Genomic DNA, 23025 nt, shown 5'->3' on the forward strand with positions numbered 1-23025 from the left:
CAAGACCACCCTCATGAAACGCAGGACAAAGTCTATCCGGGTGCCTGCCACGTGTGGGTGCGGGTACTTCCGATGGGGCTTTTGAGCCATTTCGATCTGTCCTGAATCTCGAAGTGCGCGTGCCGATCATGAGATGCGGCAGTTCAACCTGCCGCGTACACATCTTCCATATGAAGGATCTACACGCACCCATGCGTCGCGCATACACGCTTCCAACACCCAGGTTCATCCATGCATATGAATTGATGTGAAGCAAGGTAAGCCAGAAAACAAGTAGATGAAATTGTGCAGCCGGTCGCGACTTTGCATTGCATCGTGTAGATATGCGCGTACCTGTATCACACATGAATAAGGTTCGAAACAGGTTGTCAAACTGCCGAAGCTAAGCAGTTCGGCGATTTGTAAGTTGTTTGATGTTTTGACGTGCTTCTGGAATCGTGGCCAGGGATTAAAGTTCGAAACATGGCCCTCGGTACGTTCGATGTAAATCGAGAGGCCACGACGTGTGCGGAAAGGATTGCGAATGCCCGCGCACATCGATTCAAGCCGACGGCGCGATCCTCGGCGACCATCTTGAGAAGATTAACGAGCGGATTGATGTGTCCGACAATGGTGGTTCGGGACGATCGCGACGAGCCATGAGTGTTGGAAATGTTGTCATCTATTTCGAGAACGGTTGGTGTGTCACACTTTGGGAGAAAGCTAATTTGCAGATCGAGTAGGTGCGTCCCGAAGAACATCCAGTATGTGTGGGGTGTGATTCCCAGGTGTCGGTCTAGTTCATTCCAACATCAGCCATTCTACTTGATGCTTCTCACCAGCTCTCGTAAATCACCGCCTTCGACCCATTTCTCTTCACCTCCTCCGCCTGCTCCAAGTCCACCTCCAGTACCACCACCACCACTGACGCCCCAGCCTTCACCGACTTCACCGATTACTCTTGCAGGACGTCCACCGACCACAGATCCGGATGCGATGACCATGTTTGCCGGTATAACAGTGTTTGGCAAGATCTTGACGTTCTCCTTGATGATGGCAAACTGGTTGATGGTGACTTTCTCGCCAATGTGCACATGTGACGATATCGAGATGGCTTGGATTGTGCAGCCGGGCCCTAGTAATGTGAGTATGTCTCAATCAATGTCTGGCGAAAGAAACAGTCGCATATCACGCACCAACGAAAACATTATCCCCAATCTTCATGGGATAGTAGTGCACCTGTCCTCTGCTGATTCGGCACGGTGGTTTTATGACGCTTCCGGTTGAGATGACTGTACATCGGCCTATGCTGATGCTGGTCGGTGTGACCTCTTTCCCTGACTGCGATGGTGTAGAACGCGTTGGATGTAAGTCACCGCGTAACTGCACATCTGCCATGATAACTGTGCGGCCACCTAGCGTGATGTTTGCCGTGCCAGTAATCGCTGAACGCCTCGAGACTTTATTTCCCGAATCCTGTTATCTCTATGTCAGTAAAGTTTGTAATCCTATCAAAAAGACCGAAAGTTGCTTATAGTGTCAGAACTTAGTTGCACATCACGTCTAGGACTCTTGGAGTTGATGGAAGGCGAAGGAGCTCACCGTCTCGATGTATTCGCCTTTCGGCGCTGCCTTCCGCGTAGCAGGTCGCGACATTGTGTTTTAACTTAGCGATAGATTCAAGGCTCTAGACCCAACGGCAAGGAATGTCCTCGCTCATCCGATTGAGCTCTGCGCAGAGTAGGAGTGATGGTCCCTGATTGACGATGGAGCTAGACAAGGCCCATGCGCGTCCAATCAACGCATCGCACTAGAGCTAGCTCCTTCTTCCAAATATCTCCTACCTTGTCCACATACCCTACCTCTTCTTACACAATATCTTTCTCACATTCAGCCTGAGCTTGATAAGATGCTCGAATTTTCTCAAAGCTTTCCCCGTTCGTTAGTAGAAGATTCAATGGATTATGATGGTGCATAGCTCTCAGGCGCCGCCCTCGGATCTTTGCCTTCAATTCTTTGCGGATATCTCACCACGTGGTAGAGATAAAAGTACCATGATCAAATTTCGATAGCACAAAATCACGAACCGCGATTCTGCCATTGCCTACTTACAGTAAAGGCACACCCTAATCGGTTCACTGAGCCATACCAAGTCCACACTTCTAACAGATTGAACTATTCACAAATTCTTACTATTCCCATTACCAAAACAACGCAGAAAATACATTTCATCGAGAACTAAATATACTCCAAATCAATCTAAGAGCCTGGTGTTGGCGTGAAAGGCTACAAACGCCCAATCCCATAAGTTTCAAAATCCAATACGCGAATGAATAAATGCTGCAGTAAGTTAACATTGATCGTACTAGACTTTCACACATCACACATACAATCAAAAAAAAGCCACTCAAACTATCGTACTACCCGAAGCCTGTCTGATGACCAAATTTGCGGCGCCTGATCAGGAAGAGTGGACTATGGCATGCACCCCAAGCCCAACGAGCCATTGCAGCAAATCCATGCATGCATGCATTACACAAATACTACCGCCACTTTCCGCAACACTGCAACAGACCCGCTTCAAACTTACTCATCATCATACACCGCCTCATACATCACCCCCCTCCATCGTCTCACCCATCCACCAACCCCAGCAAACCTTCTGCAGAGCCTCCCTCTCTCCATCCTCCCTCCGCGGACCCTTCGGCATCCTCCGAAACACTCCCTCTAGTACACCACAAACCACCCACTTACACCCCCGGCGGACATATCCCCGGCCTCTGCCCATCTTCCAAAGCGGCTCTTCTTGGCTGTGTGGTCACACGCATCTCGACCGCGTGGCAGCGACGCTGACATGCGTGGTGACGAATAGCGTGGCGCGGAGGGGAGTAGGGCCGAATACTGGCCCGGATTGTGGGGGAGGGTAGTGGCCGGAGATCAAAATAGAGTTTGGGTGTGCTTTTGCTGTTGGATTCAGCCCTTGGTAGTGGGGTGGTGCTGGCGTAGTGGAATGGAGTGCAGTACCTATGTTCCGAGACGTATAATGCGAGTTATGTTGAATGTGTATTTCGTCAGGTTAGCAGGAAATAGACCGTGAGGAGCAGAAAAAGGAATGTTAGCAATATTGTGAATAAAGGCCAGTTACATTTTCCAACGAGTCAAGTAGATAGATGGAACGATCTCATTTTCTCTCCCAAAATGTCTGCCTGCCGACAAATTGCTAGAAAAATTGAGTACAACGAGACAAGAAAGCTGATTCGTGACATCGTACTAGCATCCCATCCAACCCATCGTCCCTTTTTTGCAGTCATTACTTGTCTCCAAGACACATTTGATACAGAGTCGTCGAACAAGTAGAAAAGCACAAACAATCAACGCCTTACTGAATCCGACTGGTACGCCATCCGGGCGCCGCAGACAAAAAGAAAAACACGCAGAAGTTGATTTTAAAGCGACTAGTACGGTGGTGATTTTGGTCCGTGTATACTTTGCTGAATCGAAAAAGTGGTGAGAAGATGGATCAACAATTCAAGCGGCCGCGAATTGTGTCGGGGGATTGAAGATGTACAACGGAAAGGTTCGACTTAAGGTGTGATCGAATCCTCGGATTGGTGTGTTTAAGTTGTGAAGCAGGTGTAAGATGTAGCCATTTGCGTCTTGATGGTGGGAAGCCAGCAAATGCTCTATGCATTCTCCACAGTGATGATGATACTGTGTTAAGTGCGGACCGAAATTTTGTACAATGTGTGAAAAGTGTGTATTTACGAAGGATTCAGTGAATTCTCTGCGCGTTGGTTGATGTGGTTGGCATGGGCTTCCAGTGCGCGTACTTGGACGTGGGTACCTGGCTGCACATTAGCATTTCAATTTTGTGGTGGTATATTTATGAAACATACCTGGCCAGACAGCCGCTTTAGAAAGCATGTAAGCGGTCACCATCAGTAGTTTTGTGCCGTATCCACATGGGCCTAGGTTCGAGAGACCACCAAGCATTGGTAGAGCATTCGAAGAGATGTCGTAAGCCAGCTTCATCTCGGCATTGTGGAGGATGTCTGCGACTTTCTGCAGCAACTTGGTGTCCTCTTCTTCGAGAAGCATGATAGCAGGAACCGCAGAATAGTCGATATCATCTTTACCCAACACCCCCAGGAATCGTCCCACGCGGTCTTGAACAGTCGCAACCCACTCTGCCAAAACTTGCGCACAATCAAAAGTACACAGAGCCGAGGAGTTGGGTAGTTCCCTTGCAGTAAAGTCGGTGTAGGTAGCACCAAGCTTGTCAGCCATTGACAATGAGTCGGCCGCATAAAAGGCGGCTTTGCGGAGATGCCGCTCGCGTTTGGTGGACTGGTTTGGACCAGCTCCATCCATGTCGCGCGAGTTCAGCTGCTCTGGTGAGATGGATTTGGTACCATCCAAAGGTAACGTTCTCTCAGGCGAGCCAGCTTGAGCTACAATGTCTACGCCTCGCGCAAATTCGTTAGCCATGCCTTCAAAATCTCTTTGCCACAAAAGCTCCTTAGCTCGTCCAAGGTTCACGAATAGCCTCACGTAGGCGAGATCCAGAAGTGGTATGCAGTCTGCTGAAAGGGGACCAAAAGGACTGGGGCGCTCGATACTGTGGTTGGGGTTGGCTCGCCAGGCTGCTTGCCATGCTTTCAAAGCGGGTTCGACTTGCGAATGCATCGCTTCGGTTTCATGGGAGAACCAAACCCGTCCTGTGTGTCTTTGCCTTGTCTCCCAGATATACACATGTAGAGAGTTGATCAAGACATAGCAGCCAAAGGTACTGGGCCGAATCTCGCTTGCCGGAGCGTCATTAGTCGGTTGGTTGCCACCAAAGGTCTGATTATAAGACTTGTTCGCACGCTCCGCTGCATGGCGGGTGCTGGCTTCGAGCAGATATGACATTGCGGCATGGAACGACAGCCCACGGGTTTGAGCAATCATAGGACCGCCCATTGCCACCCACGCCTGCGGGTTGTCTACTGACCACAGATCTTCCTCACATGGAAGGTCTAGGCGGATTTCAGAGTTTAATATACGTGGAGCATGCGCGTAAGCCGAGACAAGTAGGCTGGACATGGCAAATACAGCAAAGTATGTGCGTTTGCGTTCTTCGATCATCTTCCATTGTATCCACTGAGTGTGTTCGTCAGCAGTCTCCCTGTCGGGGCTCGAATGGAGACCTGTATCATCGATCATTTCTGTGTCGTCACCAACCGGGTGACTAGACGGGCTTCGAGAGGCGCTTTGCGGGTTGTAAGGCTTGTCCAACCCTGATGCCTTTGCCAGGCTCACAAGTGCGGCACAATGGGTACTCGCGGATTCAGCAGCTTGACGATCGCCGCAATTGTGACCGAAGATCAGATTAAGAAGCATAGCCTGAACGAGCCATAATGGAGGCTTGTTGGCGTGGTCATTTGCAGCGGTGGGGCCGTTCACTACAGCGGAGAGACCAGCTCGGCGACGCTCGTCGAGGTAGTAAAGAATCATCTTCTTTGCAGCCTCAAATAGTTCTTTGGCAACGGGGTGCTCGAACTCATACAAGGCACCAATAGCTGCCATGGCAAGAATAAGACAGCCACCACCACCGACCATGCTGTCATGATTGATGCCACCAGGCGTCCGGAGATTGAAGGTGTAGGCGGGAGTATCAAAAGATAAGGTGGGAATGTGCAAAAACGGTAGGTGGGGATGAAACCACTGGATGTAAGCATTCACATAACGCTGGATATCCATGGTGCTGGGTAGCGACGCGGTTTGAGGCTGCTGTTTCCCATTGGAAGCGGGGGATAAAGGAGAGCTGATCGAAGGCTGCGAAAATTTCCTCTGTGGGTGGCCCAGTCCTAGAGCCTGGGATAAGTTGTAGACCAGTGCTTGTCTTGTGGCATCCGTGATAGACTCTGTGGAAACCGATGTGACGGAGCTATGTCTTGCACTGCCATTGTGGGAGGCTGAGGAGATGCTGCCCGTATCAGAATTGAATGTCATGGGAGCTTGGAAGTACTGGTTCGGCATACCAGGTATGCCTGCCGATGGGCTCATGGTCGTCAGTGGGGGCGGCGAAGAAAGGTTGTAAAAGCCGTTTTGCCCCATGTGCTCTCCCATGTCAAAGGGACCAACATTGTTCGCCATTAGCTCTGTGAAAATGGGGGTCATGGCATCGAGCGAGTAAGATGTCGGGTTCACACCGGGATGAGTTGCAAGCGGGTTGTGCCACATGGCTCCTGAAGTGGGCTGGCCTGAACCGTCTAGCATGACTTCATTGAAGGCACCCTGGCTGGCGGAACTAATGGCTGAAGGGGACGAGTGGTCGATGGCCGAGTCGACAGGCCCAGAAAAGCCCATGTTGCTATCCAGGCCTGCACTCCACGTGGCAAAATCGTCCTCTTCAATGGGATTATTTCCCGCAAATGGGTTGGCGAACTGGCGGAACGGCGAGTGCGGGGTGCCCATAGCGCCGTTGAAATGGTGAAGCTGGTTGGGGTTGATTGTCGAGCCAGAGGGCCCACCAAAGAAGTCATTGAGCGCCATGTCGTCGGTCCCTGTCGCTTGTATGGGAGCAGTGCGAAGACCGCCACCGCCCATGCCGAAGCCGAGGTGGGTGTCGAGTCGCGGCAAGCCGTGTCCATGGTTGCCTATGGCGGTTGACATGCCCCTGTAGTCGAACTGGCCGAGCCCTCCGATGCCGGACAAGCTCGCATGGTGTGAATGCCCAGAATGGCCGCCGTTGCCTCTCGATAGTGACGCGCTGTGTGCTGCTGTGAAGCTGTTCAGGGCAGACAGGTCGATGTGGCCGATGGTGTTGGCGCGCGGTCTCATGGGAGGACCGCCCAGCCCGCTCACGTTGCTCGACACCGAGTTCTTGCGGACACGCCCCGAAGGGTTGGGCGGCAAGCCGGTGGTGCTTTCCCTGCGGGCATTGCGGGGTCGTGAGGAAGTCGCGCCCTGCTGGTGCAGCTTCTGTTGGTGTCGCAGCAGCAGGTCACGCCGCGCAAAACACCGCTGGCACTGCGGGCACTCGAACGGCTTCTCTTTGGTATGCGAGCGCTCGTGTCGCTTCAGATGCTCCAGCCGCGCGAACGACCGCGTGCATGTTGTGCAGATGTGCGGCCGTGGCTTGTCGGTTTTTGGAGGGGGAAAGGTCGCGGCCGGGGGCGAGGCTGCAGGCTTCGCTGTTTGCACAGACGCTGCAATTGATGGTGTGGTCAGCCAATGCAGTCCTCATGTGTCGCTGCTACTCACTGTTGCTGCTCCCCGCGCTGGCCGAGTCGTCGCTGGGGATGCTCGCGGTGCGCGCGAGCTTCGCGATATCTGGTTGTGAAGACATGGTGGGCGTTGATCTGGTGCTACCACAATTCCGACCCCGCACAACACAATGACACTGCAAAGAGTCGACGCAGAATCCACGACTTGACAGAGGGTGCCCCAGACGTACCCCAGAATGCGGGTGCTAGCACTCTTTCTGTAACGGCAGGGTGGAGCTGCTTGTAGCTCGCTGGTGCCGCAAGCTCGCCGAGTCAACAAAGGACGTATAAAGACGACAGCACTGCCATCACACACACACGTCAGCAGGCACACCAGAAGGACAGGACTCAAGAAGAATTACCTCGAGAAAGCTTCCAAAGGCTGAGCAGGCGATGCAGAATGCCTAGCAAGGAACGATAACTCCGAGGACCGGCGTTTAGCCTGTTATTCGATACAATGCGAGGTGGTGGTGGTGGTGGTGGCAGTGGGAGTGTTCCAAGCTATTGTGAAGGCGCGCAACTAGGTGTATCGAGTCGAGGAGAGTTGAATGACGGATGGTGGTTTCAACGCATGCAGGAAGCTCGCGAGGACGGGAAGTTCACAGAGCCGCCGCAAGCACCATGGGTGTGGGCTCGGCTGACCAGGCAGAGGACCGAATAGCGGAAGGGGACTTGACTAAGTTCAGTGCGCCCTAATGATGGCGAAGGTTCCGGGTCGTAATGGTGGCTGTAGGTCCCAATGTTGTTAAGCCTAGCACCCGCGAACGCCTGGAGCAATGGGGCTTGAGTAAGTATCCAAGTCCAGCCTTGCCCGGTCGTTTGTCATCAGCGCCTGAGATGGGCGCCGGCAGAAGCTGCTCGGATGCTTTGCTGTAGCTAGAAGGGCTAGAATACAGCGTACAGGCACAGCGTCCGAAGGCGAGCTCTCCAACAGCGCTGCAGCGATTGGTGCAATGGCAGGAGGGCCGTGTCAACTTTGGTAAGGCGCTCCGAGCGTTAAAGTGCGATGCTGTCTACCACAACCGCAAGTTACGTGTACGAGAAATTGTCTCACAACGAAAGACGAGAAGAAGTACGGCGAAGTTTGCACGAGCTGTGAGCTGCGAGCTGTGACGATGGGAGCGGAAGCAAAGGCAGTCGTCCACAACCCAGTGTAAGCAGATCCCCCGGCCAGCATGACACAACGCTCCAGAAGCTAGACCCCAGTCTTGAGCGGCAGCGCCTCTGTGCAGCATTGGAGTGGGCCTATTTCCACAAAAGAGGGTTGGCGTGCTTTAGTCGACGTTTACCATTGCAGGGGCAGTCCGTACAGGGCCCTTCGCTGGCCCCAAGGCCGACATGATTCCGACTCTGAAGGCGGCAACGATGCTCACGGACAACTCTTCGATCAGCAGCGGTCTTCTGCTCCGGGATTTGCGGCAAAGCTTGAACCCTAGCAGACGACGCGATTTGCGTTGCTTTCTTCAACCGCTTGGCCTCTTCCGGGGCACAGAGCAGGCCTCGGCCCATGCCCAAAAGCTCTAGCAGTGCTCGTTTGCAACACGATTGACCTTTATCGTACAGGTCATCTCTATCGCTATGCTAACCGGTCCTATGAATGGGGAGACCTTTTACACTCAATTCCCAGTTCAATATCGTGCTCTGGACGAGTTCAAACTCATCTCGCCTCGGTGGAATAGATTGCCTGCTTCAGTCGCTGCAGGGCCGCATATTAAACAGCGACGGGCATGACCACCATTGAGAGGGCCCCGCGAAATCAAGAGCATGTTCCTGAGCTGTTCGTTACAATTTGCAGAGACTCTTCATGGCATGGCTCGCTTGTCTTCGCGATCGGACAATTTGCTGTCTGAGGAATTAAACTGTATCGAGAAGTTTGCAGTACGTCGCGCCGAGCAGCCATGACGCGGAACCCACTAGGGAGATACCCCAGAGACAAGTCAGGTACGGCGGTTGTGAACACAAGCGCATCGAGCACATAATGCGCATTTTGGTTCGACTGGCATCACTTGAGTACTCGCCCTGTCAGCAGGCGTCTGTGTTGGAAAAAAAATCTGGGGAAGCTGGCCATGAATATCTGGATAAGCCGTGAGCCGTGCCACCCATGATGGGGTGACCTCGTGCACAGACGTTTTCCCCAGACTTTTTTTCGAGAAGCTAAATCTTAGCGGCTCACTTGGCATCATCCACAGCGGCTTGCACTCCCCTTGCACACACTCAACCGCTAATCATTGCCACTTTCGCTCGCCCTACAACTTCGAAACTGATGTACCCGAAGCCGTGAACCGCCAACTGCTTGGGGCGCTTATGCAGCTGCGATGCGAACACATTTGTCACAACGACGAGCAAAAGTGTTGCGCAGGGCCATGCCTCAGTCACAGCAGCTGCGGGATGAATCTGCGTAGTTCGTGCCTAATTCCCTGAATCTCCAATAGGCCGATACGGCCGTTTCGCTTTCGCAGCACCCAACACCTGACCTTCTAGGGCGCGATGCAGGCACTTCCAGCTTCCCGCCCTCCAGGCTAGGGCCAGTCCAGCCATTCAACGCTCGCCGTTGCTGGAGGGTATGGGCGCATTACGTATGGCGACAGATAATCTCGAGAAGCGACTGCGTGTTAGCACGTCGCCATCCTTTCTTCGGTTCCAGCTTCTGGTACTGACAAGCTGGCCCTGCAGCGCAACAGCGAGGCTCGGCAGGGTCCTCGCAGCAAGTCTCATTGGCTCCAAAACGTCTAGACGCCTGTATTGGTGACGTAGATTCTTGTGGCGACAAACGATCCACCACCCGTCGAGCTCGTGGAGGATCGACATGCTACACTTACATGAAGCTATACATGTCCGGTACGCAATCGCAGCCATTGACGTCAATTGGAAGGATGCTAGAAGAATCACCGAACGGCCGAAAAGTTTTGTCTCGAGGCGCTGCGAATCGTCTGGAGTTGAAGTGGCTTAGGATGGAACAAGCCTCATTTTAATGGGCCGTTGCAATGAAATGCGATCTGGAACTGCACAAACCCGCCCTTGTCACCACAGAACCATTAGCCGACAAAGGCGATCGCTCGCCAAATACCTGCCTTCTTGTTGATCTCAACGAAATTGTACGCGAACCATACACAGACAGCTTTCAATTCCCATCTGCACGGTTCAATGCACAGATTTTGCAGGCATTTTCACACAGGACCACCGCCACAGTACCCGTTCGCCATCGGTCCAAGGTAGTCCGGATGATCTTTAGCACACCTAGAAGCTCCAGTGCTGGTCTGGCGGCTGTGCATTTCGCTAATGGTTCCTGCACGTCGAATGTAACCCAAAGGGCTAAAGATATGATGCACGCATGCATCGGATATGTTACGAACATTGCGTCCAGCGCATGGTGCATGACGCGTCGGGTTCGACTCGGATGTTCTCCATAAGCCGCAAGCAAGATGCCTCCCGAAGTTCAACTCGGGAGGCACATGCAGAGTCTCAACGACCAGCTTCTGAGCTTACCGGTCGCTTCAAGCAAAGCCGCCCGATTCACTACGCTAGCTCGACAGGGAAGTCCCGGCGCGACCCATACAGGTACACTGTCTTACAGTTCACTCCACAACACCGCATGGTGTTTTGACCCATCGTCAGGCCGTTATACCCGAGAAGAAACTGAGGGCAGCACTTGCCCGAAATTTTCTCGACTGTGAGAGACTGCGAGTGCCTTACCTACGAGGGCCCACGGGGTAATGTGGTTCGCATACACACACTTGTGGGTTTCACAGCAACCTGCTCGACATCTGAGATGGCGTGCGTATTGCTGCGTGCTTTCGTATAACACGGAAAAGACCGCAAATTTCAATGTTCTTTGGGCACGAGCCTGTGCCCGCAAAGTAACACCCAATTTGCCCGGGATCTAGATGTAAGATCTCAAGGTACGGCCGCACCTCGATTTGCATATACTTTACGAACAGCACCGCGCAACGCAATTTTGCTGACACCTGCATCCATCCTCTTTCATAGACGCTGGACGCCAAGGCGCTTCCCCGATCTGTGACCCTAGGGTGGAGCTAAAGAAGACTCACGTGTACTGGTACGTATACTGGCTGCATCACCCAGCCTATCATACATCGCGACAGAATATCGGCGGATGCAGTCTTTGTACGCTTTCACACGTCATCTGCAGCTGTTCCGTCCTCGTCGTTGGCCCTGGGTACGATGAGCGGTTTCCCATGCAGGCGCGATTTACTCACCCTTGTTGACGTGCAGGGCATCCTTCACATATCATATGGATCCCAAACTCCATGCTCCTTCACTAAGATTGAATGTGGGCTGGTGAGGTGAGTAGACTGCGGCCTTCCGTGGAGCCAAGTCAATGATGTGGAACTTAACCGTACAGTCTATCCACAACGCTTGTAACGGTAACCTGCGGCTCCACGGTCATCGGCTTGTTCTCGGCCGACCACTCTGGCGCTTCCGACGCAACCGCATAGAAGCTGCTCTTCGAATCCTCAGCAATCCATCAACCTGCAGGATCCACTCTCGTTTAGAAGGGATGGACTCTCTCGTTAGTCGGGCGTAGGGGTGGCGCTGATTCAAAAGCCTCGTGTTTGGTCCAGAGACATGCAGCAAAATCCACAATGAATCCCGCTACATGTCAAAGTACTAGCTCCTTGTCAATCGATCAGCTGTCTCACGCCTCAAGGGAGTATCCTGGTTTAGTGGATCCAGCCCTGCAGCTGGCCTTCACGGACCCTGAACCCTACTCTTTATCTCCGGGCTTTCCATTCGCGGGAGGTTTGACCTATGCTGGAATGAGAATGCATGAGCTCGTCGACGGCTCTTTGCGATATTAAGGACCCAGGCCCACCAGAAGTCAAGAAACCGCGTCTAGCTTTTTCAAAGTCCGATTTTCATCGGCAGCGGTACGTATCCACGTTCACGGGAATCACCTGGTGTTGCTCGCCCCGGACTTTTGCCCCGTAGAGGTATCCACCATTCCATGCCTGGACTGGATGATGGCAAACTTAACTTCGGCAATTGACCACCGAATAGCTTGTTGGGATGCATGTCTAGCAAAACCTTCAAGATGGCTACTGCACCGCCCACTGTTATTGCGCCACAATGGTTGAGATCTCACTGATAGGCCCCGAACATTATCCGATGAACCTCACCGTTCAGGCATGCGTGTGTGACATGCGGCATGCTGTGCATGCAATGGCGCGGCGGAGCAGTTTTGCGCAAACGGCACTATGACGATGCAGAAGAGACGGAACACCAGTATACGCGAGGCAAGGTTCTAGGCAACAGAACTACTGTTCGGCATGTTTGGGCGACGGACTTGAAAGACGGCAGCGGCCGCGGAATCCACAGTGAAAGTGCCTAGAGCATTCCTGCGTGATGCTCGCATGGAAAACATGTGGGTAATACACATCCAGACTGCGGCTGTGCTATAAGCAGTATGCCGACCCTCGTTCCACGGAGCCCAAGTTGTTTCACCCTGTTCTGCAAGACACATTTGCCTGCACTTTGACGCATGCTGCAGGACGTTATGTTCGGATGATTGGGTAGCAGTTGAATTGGAGTCTGTTCACTTTGAAAGCGTACACCGAGTTTGCATACTTCAGGTAGAACTGCCCGGTGCTGCTTCCACCGACAGCTAATATTTGCATAGAAGGTTGTGCAATGGTCTTTCCAAACAGTAAATTCAATTTGTCACACTGCGTAATCAGAGCTACACATCCTCTATACTGACACCAACCCCGAATTCATCACAAGCACAAGCCCAAATAGCTACACATCGTCAATTTCTCTCCTTCTCTTCCATGTCCCTTCCAATACCTATCCGTCCCCCATCTCCCTCCCTCACTGCGGCTCCTGACATTCCCCACAAATCATCAACCACTCCCCCATCGTCGCCCAAACGACTTTCCCCCCACACTTCTCGCACGGCTCGTGGCTAGCTTCCACCACCCGTCCCGCGGCGTCTTTCTCGCCCTCATCGTCTGAGTATGAACGATGGAGCGTCGGAGTTTCGGGTGAGAAGGTTGTGGGTGTTTCCTCTAGAGGTACGCGCGATGACACTTCCTCCGACCACGTGCGTATTTCGATAGGGGAGAGCGTGCTGCATGTGGACTGGTTGTTTGTACCCGAGAGGAGGTTTGGGAGGCGGTGGAGAGGGTTGGGTCTGCGTTGAGTGTTGCAGTCGATGCCTCCACGGCACCGTCGAGACTTGAAGTTGGTGCCTCAACAACTACGTCATTCTCGAGTGCGAATCTGACAGTCTTCTTGGGCGTCGGCGTCGGCGTCCTTGGCTCGTCGTCGTCAAGTGCGAGGCGCACAGTTTTCTTGGGGGGTGTGGTGGCTGACATGCCTGCGGGTTGATGGGAACGCCTTGGTGGTGCTGGACTTGAGAAGGGGATAAGGGGGGTTGATGTAGGTCTGCGGAACGAACGAAATACAGTGAAGGGTCGTGGTGACTTCGTTTGTAAGGCAACGCTACGAGCAATCACCCCACCGATACACGGAGGCGGGTTAGGGAGATGACATTTGCAGTATAAAAGCCTGTATTCATCACTGAATGCTGTAGAAGAAGGTTTGCACTCACAAAAGGTATCAAAAATGGGCACGTCGAGTCTACTTCCGTTTATTTCGTTACTCGTTTCATCTCGCTTTCACGTAGCAAATTCTATCATAGTCCATCTCCCTCCCTCTCTCCCTCTCTCCCTAATCCCAAGCCCTACACTCCATAAACTTATTCCCACACCACTCTCCCCCGCCCACCCCTCCATCAACCAGTAATGAAACGGCATATACACCGTACTCGCCCAGAACACAGCGAAAAAAATCCCCGCATTCACGTATGCGACGGAGCCCCAGAACAGCGCTGAGATAGGCTGTAGAAGTGCGTTGGTGGCGCTAGTTGGGCAACAAGCAGTCTTGACATTCGTATAAGCACTATATACGCCTATTAGTAAAGAAGGTGGGAAGGGGACGAAAAGGGATGGCGAAGTACATCAGCCCCCCAAAGCACTCCCGCAATTCCAACACTCGCTGCAATTGCTAGCAGAAGCTTCGTGGGCGTTGGGGATCTGGGTCCAGTCGATGCTGTTGCTGTGAGTCTGTCGTAGGCGCTGGGGGCGCGGCGGTGATAGGATGCTGCTCGGCGCATGGTGGTGTGTTGAAGATGAGGGATGGGTTTCGTGGAAGGTGGGGAGTTGGGGTGGGCGTGAGCGTGGCATTTGTATGTAGTGGTAATGTTTGCTGGGGTGTGTTGGCGTTTGTAGGTAAACGGGGTTGGATTGCGGTGGAGGTAGGAGGTGAGAGGCACGGGCGGCATATAGTGAGCGGGAAATTTGAAGGGAGAATGTACATGGTGGGTAGTGTGACTGCTGAGGATGGTTTTGAGGTGTGGGATTCACTGAGGTGATAGTGAAGCGTGTCTATCTTCTTGATATGCGCTGCTTCATATTGTATGACTCCTGTAAAGACTTCCCATATCACAAAGTGAGTTGGTGAGGGTTGGGGGTAGGCTGATCGATTGTGGCAGAGCTGTTATCGCAAGATTGTATTACTCAAGGAAATGAGCGGCGCTTCCATATTGTCAAAATGCCGGGGTGTTGAAAACTGGTCATGCACCGGTCTAGTATGCATTACTCGAATGCGCTAAACAGGACTCGATGGTTGTGATACTGTGATCATCTGACGCATCACCAAGTTTTCCTGATGCTTGACGAGTAGCAAATGAATGATGCAGCACCAAAGCAGGCCCTTCATAAGTCAAGCTCTTCGTCCTCTATCATTCAACTCCGTCTTATTCATCGCCCGCTCTTGATCATACTGGCGCTATCACCAGGTGCAGCCATCACTGTTCCTAGCCATATACATCCTCGAGTCCAACGTCTTCCTCCTTAAAACACAGCTCAGCAAACTATTTCGCCAACACAACGAACAACTCAGCCAACCACCAAGAACAGCAGTAGGCCTGCCTTATAGAACAGGATGTCCAACAGCACCGTTTCCACTATCCCACTCGTCATCATTCACAAGCCGGCCACGAGGCCACCACTTCCGCAACGCCGAGTAACGTGCTCGTTCCTCGAGCCAATCGAGGGGAGGAAAAGGTCTTCCATGGGAAAGCCATATTCGCCACCAAGAATGAAGAGTCCGGCCCCTGAGAACATGATCAACCGGGCCAACTCCCTACGCAAGCCGATGACAACGAGGACAAACTCGATGCCGGTTCGACCGCGAGCTTTCATGAGACGCGCAATGTCGAAAATCAAGCGCACCAACTCTGGTGCAATTGTCACTAATTCGACGATGGACATTGGGGAAGCCAAGAAGTGGTCGCTGCAGCATAGTGATCCGCCGAGTCCTGTCGGCCGACGTCCCAGATTGCGGAGCCGGAAGATGGAGACATACGGTTAGAGTAATTCTTGGAAAGAAGAAGTCGGAGGGCCGAGTTTGGATGCAGGAGGCCGTTATTCATGGATGGGTAAAGGTGGCAATTTGCTGCAGGCTGGTACTTGAATCAAGCTAAATTGCCATTGATGGTGCGCTGAACATGCAATGTGAACTGTCGTGTGCGCCTTTCCTACTCTTTCAATTCAGCAACGGCAAAGTATCCCTTGTTTTCCACAACTCCTCTGTCTTTGACCACAGCAGTGTATTTGACGACCCACTGAGGCTCAACGTCACCCTTCAGTCCTTCTTCGTTCCCTTCTCCTGCCAACACACCGGAGCCATTGTCTCCGGCTCCGAGTATTTGTCGCAGCGTTCCTCGTGGTAGTATGTTTGTGCAGTCGTTGTGGGTGAGAAGCTCAATCTTCTGCTGCTTTGCGTATATGATGAGGGGCTTCGGCACTACACAGCAGTCGCGTACGTTGATCTGGTTGACGCTTGGCTTGATCTTTGTGTGCTCCAAAAACTTGCTGAGTCGCGTCACGCCGAATTCTGCTATGCCGAGTTTCGATACCAGACCCTCTTCTTGAAGAGTCTCCAATGTCCTCCATGTGGTAATCATTGTTTCGATGTCCTCTGGTGGAACATCTGCGTCCAAGCAGCCTCCGTCGTTGTCTGAAGTCGACTGCGGTGCTGACGGCGGGTCTTCAAAGTCCGAATCCTCATCGTCGGCGTCGAATGATATGCCTGGGAAGCTTACGATAAGCAGATCTATCGACGAGGCGCCAAGTTCCTTCAAGACCAGCTCGATTGCCTCCCGTGTCTGGGCGCATCGCCTATCCGTGGGTATGTTCGGCAGGTAGAACAGCTTGACAGTGATGTCATATGATTCGCGAGGTTCGGTAAGGGGTGAGGGCGTGTGTGTAGGTACGGAAAGTGCCGAATCGTTTTGCGTTGTCCATGACTTGTAGCTGGACTTTGCGGAGTCTTTGCCAGCCGACTGCTGGTGAGCAGTGAAGTTCGCGCGCAGGGAAGAGGTGAGTTCAGTATTGGACTTTTCGAAGAAGGGGCGCCGTATCACGGACGGGCTTCCGGACATGATATTCCTGGCAGTGTTAGTAATGCGCTTGGTATGGGTTGCGACTGGCATACGAGGTGGAGAGTATGAGCTTCATGGCGACGGTGAAAGTTGTGATTGTTAGTAAGACCGCGTATCTATGAGTGTATTCCCCTGGATCTAGTATTTGGAAGTTGGTGTATGGTTGAGGCAGGCACGATGCGACAATTTGTCGAAGATCAGATGTTTGTCAGCCAGACTCTAGTGGGGCCGATGAAGTGGCAGCTAGCGTCTTGCAGTGCGGAAAGAGCGATCACAGGGCTGTGGAAATGCTGTAAATATGGCTCAAAGTTCCGGGAAATGTCTGGAAAGAACAACGTGAGATCCAGCCGTATGTATTCGCGGGTTAGCGGGGTGTCGATGAGGGCGCATTGACGTCCTTTCAAACTCGCGGGGTGGACATTGCCGATCCGACATAATCACATAATCTCCCAGATCACACCTACACCTCTTCTCCCCAGCCACCATGACGATAAAGTGAGTGCAGCATACTGCTACTTGCCATGTCACATAATCGACTACTAACAACACCAGATACCTCATCCTGCTCTCGCGGCAGGGCAAAGTGGTCGGTACCTCACCCTGGATCCCCCATTGCCTTTGCTGAAGCCCGTAGCGCCTAGCCAAATGGTTCACCACCCTCGCGCCCAAAGACAAGGCCAAGATTGTCAAAGACGTCTCGCAGCTCGTCCTCGCCCGCCGCACGCGCATGTGCAACTTCCTAGAGTATAAAGGTCAGTGGGTCCAGCAGGGATAGTGCCTCGCTAGGCTCACATGTTTTCACAGACACCAAGGTCGTCTACCGCCGCTATGCCTCACTCTTCTTCATCGCCGGATGCGACGCGACCGACAATGAGCTGATCACGCTCGAAATCGTCCATCGCTATGTCGAGCAGATGGACAAATACTACGGGAACGTGTGCGAACTCGACATTATCTTCAACTTCCAGAAGGCATACTTCATCCTCGATGAGCTTCTGTTGGCGGGCGAAATGCAAGAGAGTAGCAAAAAGAACGTGCTCCGCTGTATAGGCCAGCAAGACAGCCTTGAGGACATGGAGGTGAGTGAGGCCTAGTATACCGCCAACAGTCGCTTCGTCCCGGCACCATCTGGCTGACGCGCACTTTCCCTGGCCAGGCCGAGGACGACATCGTCACCAAGATCATGTAGCCCGTCTATACCAAGCGCATATCACACATCTCACACCCGTCCTGGCCTCCACTGCGACCATCCGCGATTTCCTAGATCCGCCCTTGACTGAGTCTGACACGGAATGCAGATGGCAGAAGACTTCAAAGGCCGCCTTAAAGACAGCGGCATCATGTAAAGGAGGGATATGGCAGGGCGTCATGGAGTTCAAGGGCCGGCCCTCGGGTTGGCAATGGTATACCAGGTTTCATGCTGTTCGGGCAAAATATGCTAAAACACTTTTCATGGACAGGCGTCGATCAGCGGAACAGATCCGGACGACGCAATGTGGCATAGCCACTGGAGAACGCACTATCTGCCATCTTGCCTTGTAGTGCAGATGGCGATAGCTGTACTCTATACTACGAATCATCATCTCAGGTTGGCGGGCTCTGCCCAGTCCAACTAGGTTTGACACAAGCGGTCTATGAGGCTCGAACGTGATCACAATATCATGCATCGAGACTGTCACCCTATCCATCTTGATCGTCCTTTCTTTTGTCAGTACATCTAACAGAACCAAGATTCTAGGCATAGATCCTGCTCAGGCGTACATCATATTCCGCACTGTGACAGCAACCAGGTTCGGATCACACATTGATCCTTCTACCAGAACCAAAGCATGCATTTCCCAAATGAATCGTTGCCGAACTACATTGTAGTTTATTGCCAGGCAGCCTGTACTGTGTCATCATGTGCTCGGGCGGAATCGGACATGACGTCCCACACCCACACGCCTACTCCGCATTGTCGTATATCACTAACAGCAGGGCGCAACACCACTCAAGCCTGGCCGACTCCCCATTCGGACTTGTCGACACATGTCGTTGGTCGAGGGTGGTCATCATGTCGGTTCAGACGCGACCAATCAGGCAGTCGCATCCACCGCATGCCGCTGACTTAGCTCCGCAGCCCGCCAAGTCGCTCACCCTTCTCCGCAGCCAACGTTACGACAGCGCCAGGACACCTCACACCACTCGCACCATACCGATCTATATGTACTTTGCCTGCTAGACAGCTGTCTGGCCGTGCAGCAGTATCCATCTCTCTCTGCAGCCAGCCTAGAGTTGTGTATATTGGTTGTATCGGCTCGCGCAGGCCATTCCCCACACAACAAAGGAGCCTACCCCCAGCAGCATCGGCTTGCTGAAACGATCACCGCATATTCGGTATCAGGAGCCAGACGCGACAGGAATACTCAGATTTATTCAGACCGAAACATATCGACTCCGGCGCAATGAAGGTACGTGCAGGTCGCGATAAGGCGGTCAGGCGATGATGATGTAGCTAACGTGGACCCGCAGTACCTCGACTTGTGCGCCCTCCACGAGGTCAACCTCGCCCTCAACTTCGATACCCAAGATACTGCCATCATTGGTGGATGCGATTTATGGACTGTAAAAGCAGCTGGCAGCGACAAGAAATTGTACAAGCGCATCGAGAAGACGCTCGAGGAGCGACACAAGGACCTGCTCGCATTTGTCGCGGATCACTCGGCACAGTCAGCCGCGCAATTTGCAGATGAACTCGATGTTGCAAGGGACACGCCATTTGGGAGTTTCAGTGAGTCGTCGAATCGACATACGTTCGCATACCTCATCGCAACCCTCAATGCAACACACATCGACTACGACTTTGCAAACACCCTGAATCCCGATGAGTTCCGCCGCGAGTCGCAAAATAGCTTCAAGCACAGGATCGATCAGACAATGTACTATTTAAGACCACAAGTCTACTCCGCAGGCCTGCCTATCGGCGCAGTCACACCTCTTGGCTCGCCGATTTGGAGCCCTCGATCTTGGCAGCTACTGGACAGCGAAATGGACATGGCCAACTGCGAATACTACGCATGGGAGCCGTCAGATGACCCCTTTGCCGATGACGGCGCAATCTGGAGCCACCACTTCTTTCTCTACAACAAGGACCGCAAACGCGTATGCTACTTCTACCTCCGAGGTATCTCGGCCCTTTCAGACAGCCCCAGCGTTGCCATGTCGCTCATGTCGAAGTTCAAGCAAACGAAATTCGAATCGAGTGCCAACGCGGGATCCAGGAAACGTGCGGAGTACTGGCTTGGCGACCGTGCGAAGAAAGGCCTCGAAGCATACGGCGACTCCGATGAACTGGATAACATGGTCATTGACCATCCCGGTGACGTCGTCGACGCGGACCAAAACGTCTGGGTCCCCGTTAGAGAAATGAGCACCGATGCCGACTACTACGAATCCGACGACGACAGCGATGTTGAGATTCTCGTCGACCGCGAGAGAGGCAAGAGCCGAGTCCGCACGATGAGCGAGGGTGTGATGGATCGCATGGAGTTGTGATCCTCCTTTCGTCTGCCTGGCCAGGCAGCTCGACACCCCATGATGACGGAGCATTTAGAGGCGTTCTACGGTCTGTTTTTCTACACTTGTCCTATTTCCGCGCTGTTCAAACAAACACCAATCTCCTAGAGCTCTTGAGCATGAAAGACGGCCATGATCAGGGCGTTACGGTCGGTGGGAGCGACGCGTTTTACGTCCGTTGGCTTACTGAGTCATGCTTGAGATACCCCCTGTTTTCGTACTATTTTGTTTTGCTTATGTGTTTTTGGTTGGGTAGGGATGGGGAGGGAAGGTGATGATGTGATGAGGGATGATGGAATGTTAGGTATGGATGGTGTATGAATGGTAATTGTTTTACTACCACGTCTAGTTCTCCATTTGGATCTTCTGCTTCGTCGCTCAAATCCAGTACAGCAGTACGACCCATGCTTTTCTTCGAACGCCTGTCACTCCGTGTCTTGGTTGGTATCTGCAATACAGCCGGGAATCATGCGGCGTCAACCCTGATGTCAAACAGACATGTCGAGTTCCTTTATTACTATCCCTTCCTCGATAGGCTTCATCGGCATGGGGCTGTCCTCGACTTGGGCTGGCTCGTGCCACTTTGCATAGCGGCGCATGTTGACTAGGATGTATTTCAGTATGGATACACGGGAGATGGGGAAAGACAATTGCTACCTTGGTGAATGAGCAGACACCAACCAGCATGTATCATGGCGAGCATAACCATGGTCAAGAGTTGAAGGAGTTGGAGGACGTCGGATTTATTCCACATCTTGAGACCCTCGAGTGTTGAGAGGTAGGATATGGTAAAAGACTACTAATGATTGTGGAATGCTACTGTGCTCTGAATATGGACAATATATACTGCTCACGAGGGAATACTTATAGCAAGAGCAGGATATAATACTTTTGCATTCAGTGCTGTTGGCGTCGTAATTGCATGACATCGGTTAACCATCCCCTCCTTCAGTGAAAACACCTGCGTTACACAGAATTGCCTCTGGCCAGTGAAAACGTCGATGAAAACGCCTTGATCTAATGACCCGTCGCGTGAAGTCGCCTCTGGCCAATAATCAGTTGGGAACGTACTGAGCCACGGGAGGCGGTGATGCTTGGCGGCAACTCTCACCGGTTGTAGCAACCCTACCTCGAAATATGCATGTCATCACTCGCGGTGCGCGCTCAACCAACAGAAAACGTGTAACGGTGCTGGCACCTAGTCATGATAGCGAAGATCTAAGGCTATCATCTAGCCTGCCAGTATAAAGACCAATTCAGAAATCGCGCCCAAGTCACGATTGTACCTCATCTAGAGCTACCCTATTCACTGCTAACTGCAAGCGCAAAAGGAGTTATGTAGCATAAGTACTCATCGGAATTAGTGCAGAATGAGCGAGTGAAAACTAGAGGCTAGGAAAGTGAATAGAGAGATCCGCACGAGTGACAAAGCTTCGATGCGTCCCACTAGATCCGGCAAGGTATCATGCGTCATGCAGTGCGCTACCGCGTAGTATGTTAAGGGCAAGTTCAGCCTTGCTTTGACACTCCACTATCATACGTAAGCGTCGGATGACGAATAAAGTTGCTGCTGGGTATGATTTGGTGTGTATCAACCAAGTGATCGAAATATTACATACTATCCTACGATCTCATGTAAAATTCATTGCTACCGACGATGCTCTGGACCTGGCTTGTATCTTTACACCTAAACATATCACTCTCATGTCAAACCGGAACGTCGATTTCCTTGAAGATCTTTGGTACCTCCACAGTCGTCGCCGCAACATCAAATTCCTTTTCGATTGGCCTGGTCAACGCTGCGTACCAGCGCATATTCACTGTTAGGCATGTTAGTACGGGGATGTATCAAGTTGAAAAAAAGTCTCACCTTGGTGAATAAGAAGACACCATGCAGCTTGTACCATAGCAAGAACAATCATGGTCAACAGCTGGAGGAGCTGGAGGACGTCAGATCTGGCCCACATCCTGGAAGGCTCGAGTGTTGGGAGGTAGGATGCTGGAGGTGGTGAAGGACTACGAATAATCGTGTTTTACTGGAATACAAGGCTGAGAAGTTGTGTGCGCCTATTGTGCAGTGAGTATGATTGACGGTTGCTACTCTTTGCAAATGACTGAAGAAAAAAAGCGGAAAGAAGTGAAAACTTATGGCAACATATCTCAGTATGGCGCACGGTTGTTGCTGGCTGCATGAGCCCTGGGGCAACAACCAAGTCACACTTTATTGGTCGTGGAAGCACCTGCAGTACTCAGCCCTCTTCAAACCACAGACTCAACCCTACACTCAACCCTACACTCAACCCCACACTCAATCACACACTCAACCACATATCATGAAATACGCCATACCACATGGGGCGCCGTGCAGATTAAGGAAGGCGACTGCATGGAGCCTAGCGTTCCGAGCGCAATGTAGTAATGCTCGTCATTGGGTGAAGCAACGACTTCTCCACTATAGCATGGGTAACGGGTGAAGCAATGAATTGACCAGCTGTAATGAGTCAAGTCTTGGTTTTCATCATTGCGATCAGTTTAGGATGCGCGTATACAGAGGGTTATCAGGCTGTGGACGAGTCTGGACAAGGCTGTGTTACGCTACTGAGTTTCTGCCTTAGATGAATGAGCTGCACCTAGGCATCGGCGCATCATAAGTTTTCGTGCTGCTGTGTTCAATCAGATTCCAGCACGATCTATAGAGAAAAGCGATCCTCGTAGAACTTAGTCTTTCCAAGGAATTCAATCCTATGGAAGACTAGTTTTGTTTGGTCTGAAGTA

At 52.2% G+C, this 23025-nt stretch overlaps 13 protein-coding genes across 13 annotated transcripts; 6 read left to right on the forward strand and 7 right to left on the reverse strand.

Annotated features, from left to right (window-relative positions):
- Nucleotides 1-275: 275 nt before the first annotated feature.
- Nucleotides 276-1635, reverse strand: SNOG_10625 (hypothetical protein; the record flags this gene model as incomplete). The annotated part of the gene is made up of 3 exons (XM_001800836.1): nucleotides 276-1114; nucleotides 1176-1455; nucleotides 1582-1635. 3 exons carry the CDS (start codon nucleotides 1633-1635, stop codon nucleotides 801-803), a joined length of 648 nt encoding a protein of 215 aa, XP_001800888.1. The 3' UTR covers nucleotides 276-800.
- On the forward strand, nucleotides 463-722 carry SNOG_10624 (hypothetical protein; the record flags this gene model as incomplete). Its single annotated transcript, XM_001800837.1, has 2 exons — nucleotides 463-472; nucleotides 547-722. The coding sequence occupies 2 exons, from the start codon at nucleotides 463-465 to the stop codon at nucleotides 720-722; spliced, it is 186 nt and encodes a 61-aa protein (XP_001800889.1).
- A 2199-nt stretch (nucleotides 1636-3834) lies between the features above and the next one.
- On the reverse strand, nucleotides 3835-7312 carry SNOG_10626 (hypothetical protein; the record flags this gene model as incomplete). Its single annotated transcript, XM_001800838.1, has 2 exons — nucleotides 3835-7172; nucleotides 7228-7312. 2 exons carry the CDS (start codon nucleotides 7310-7312, stop codon nucleotides 3835-3837), a joined length of 3423 nt encoding a protein of 1140 aa, XP_001800890.1.
- Nucleotides 7313-7850: 538 nt separating this feature from the next.
- Nucleotides 7851-8328, forward strand: SNOG_10627 (hypothetical protein; the record flags this gene model as incomplete). The annotated part of the gene is made up of 4 exons (XM_001800839.1): nucleotides 7851-7914; nucleotides 7963-8016; nucleotides 8133-8208; nucleotides 8259-8328. 4 exons carry the CDS (start codon nucleotides 7851-7853, stop codon nucleotides 8326-8328), a joined length of 264 nt encoding a protein of 87 aa, XP_001800891.1.
- A 3989-nt stretch (nucleotides 8329-12317) lies between these two features.
- SNOG_10628 (hypothetical protein) lies at nucleotides 12318-12496 on the forward strand (the record flags this gene model as incomplete). Its single annotated transcript, XM_001800840.1, has 2 exons — nucleotides 12318-12380; nucleotides 12458-12496. The coding sequence occupies 2 exons, from the start codon at nucleotides 12318-12320 to the stop codon at nucleotides 12494-12496; spliced, it is 102 nt and encodes a 33-aa protein (XP_001800892.1).
- Nucleotides 12497-13058: 562 nt separating this feature from the next.
- On the reverse strand, nucleotides 13059-13564 carry SNOG_10629 (hypothetical protein; the record flags this gene model as incomplete). Its single annotated transcript, XM_001800841.1, has 2 exons — nucleotides 13059-13280; nucleotides 13343-13564. 2 exons carry the CDS (start codon nucleotides 13562-13564, stop codon nucleotides 13059-13061), a joined length of 444 nt encoding a protein of 147 aa, XP_001800893.1.
- Nucleotides 13565-14255: 691 nt separating this feature from the next.
- Nucleotides 14256-14567, reverse strand: SNOG_10630 (hypothetical protein; the record flags this gene model as incomplete). The annotated part of the gene is made up of 1 exon (XM_001800842.1): nucleotides 14256-14567. One exon carries the CDS (start codon nucleotides 14565-14567, stop codon nucleotides 14256-14258), a length of 312 nt encoding a protein of 103 aa, XP_001800894.1.
- A 413-nt stretch (nucleotides 14568-14980) lies between these two features.
- On the reverse strand, nucleotides 14981-16775 carry SNOG_10632 (hypothetical protein). Its single transcript, XM_001800843.1, has 2 exons — nucleotides 16749-16775; nucleotides 14981-16702 (listed from the first exon to the last, which is right to left on the reverse strand). The coding sequence occupies exons 1-2, from the start codon at nucleotides 16769-16771 to the stop codon at nucleotides 15790-15792; spliced, it is 936 nt and encodes a 311-aa protein (XP_001800895.1). The 5' UTR covers nucleotides 16772-16775; the 3' UTR covers nucleotides 14981-15789.
- On the forward strand, nucleotides 15195-15623 carry SNOG_10631 (hypothetical protein; the record flags this gene model as incomplete). Its single annotated transcript, XM_001800844.1, has 1 exon — nucleotides 15195-15623. One exon carries the CDS (start codon nucleotides 15195-15197, stop codon nucleotides 15621-15623), a length of 429 nt encoding a protein of 142 aa, XP_001800896.1.
- A 404-nt stretch (nucleotides 16776-17179) lies between the features above and the next one.
- Nucleotides 17180-17884, forward strand: SNOG_10633 (hypothetical protein; the record flags this gene model as incomplete). Its single annotated transcript, XM_001800845.1, has 4 exons — nucleotides 17180-17190; nucleotides 17353-17447; nucleotides 17500-17774; nucleotides 17804-17884. The coding sequence occupies 4 exons, from the start codon at nucleotides 17180-17182 to the stop codon at nucleotides 17882-17884; spliced, it is 462 nt and encodes a 153-aa protein (XP_001800897.1).
- A 1255-nt stretch (nucleotides 17885-19139) lies between these two features.
- SNOG_10634 (hypothetical protein) lies at nucleotides 19140-20229 on the forward strand (the record flags this gene model as incomplete). Its single annotated transcript, XM_001800846.1, has 2 exons — nucleotides 19140-19169; nucleotides 19207-20229. The coding sequence occupies 2 exons, from the start codon at nucleotides 19140-19142 to the stop codon at nucleotides 20227-20229; spliced, it is 1053 nt and encodes a 350-aa protein (XP_001800898.1).
- Nucleotides 20230-20738: 509 nt separating this feature from the next.
- SNOG_10635 (hypothetical protein) lies at nucleotides 20739-21004 on the reverse strand (the record flags this gene model as incomplete). The annotated part of the gene is made up of 2 exons (XM_001800847.1): nucleotides 20739-20854; nucleotides 20908-21004. 2 exons carry the CDS (start codon nucleotides 21002-21004, stop codon nucleotides 20739-20741), a joined length of 213 nt encoding a protein of 70 aa, XP_001800899.1.
- A 953-nt stretch (nucleotides 21005-21957) lies between these two features.
- Nucleotides 21958-22217, reverse strand: SNOG_10636 (hypothetical protein; the record flags this gene model as incomplete). Its single annotated transcript, XM_001800848.1, has 2 exons — nucleotides 21958-22070; nucleotides 22121-22217. 2 exons carry the CDS (start codon nucleotides 22215-22217, stop codon nucleotides 21958-21960), a joined length of 210 nt encoding a protein of 69 aa, XP_001800900.1.
- Between the last annotated feature and the right edge of the window lie 808 nt (nucleotides 22218-23025).

The sequence above is a fragment of the Parastagonospora nodorum genome (assembly GCF_000146915.1).
Source record: "Parastagonospora nodorum SN15 chromosome Unknown scaffold_17, whole genome shotgun sequence".
Classification (NCBI taxonomy): domain Eukaryota; kingdom Fungi; phylum Ascomycota; class Dothideomycetes; order Pleosporales; family Phaeosphaeriaceae; genus Parastagonospora; species Parastagonospora nodorum.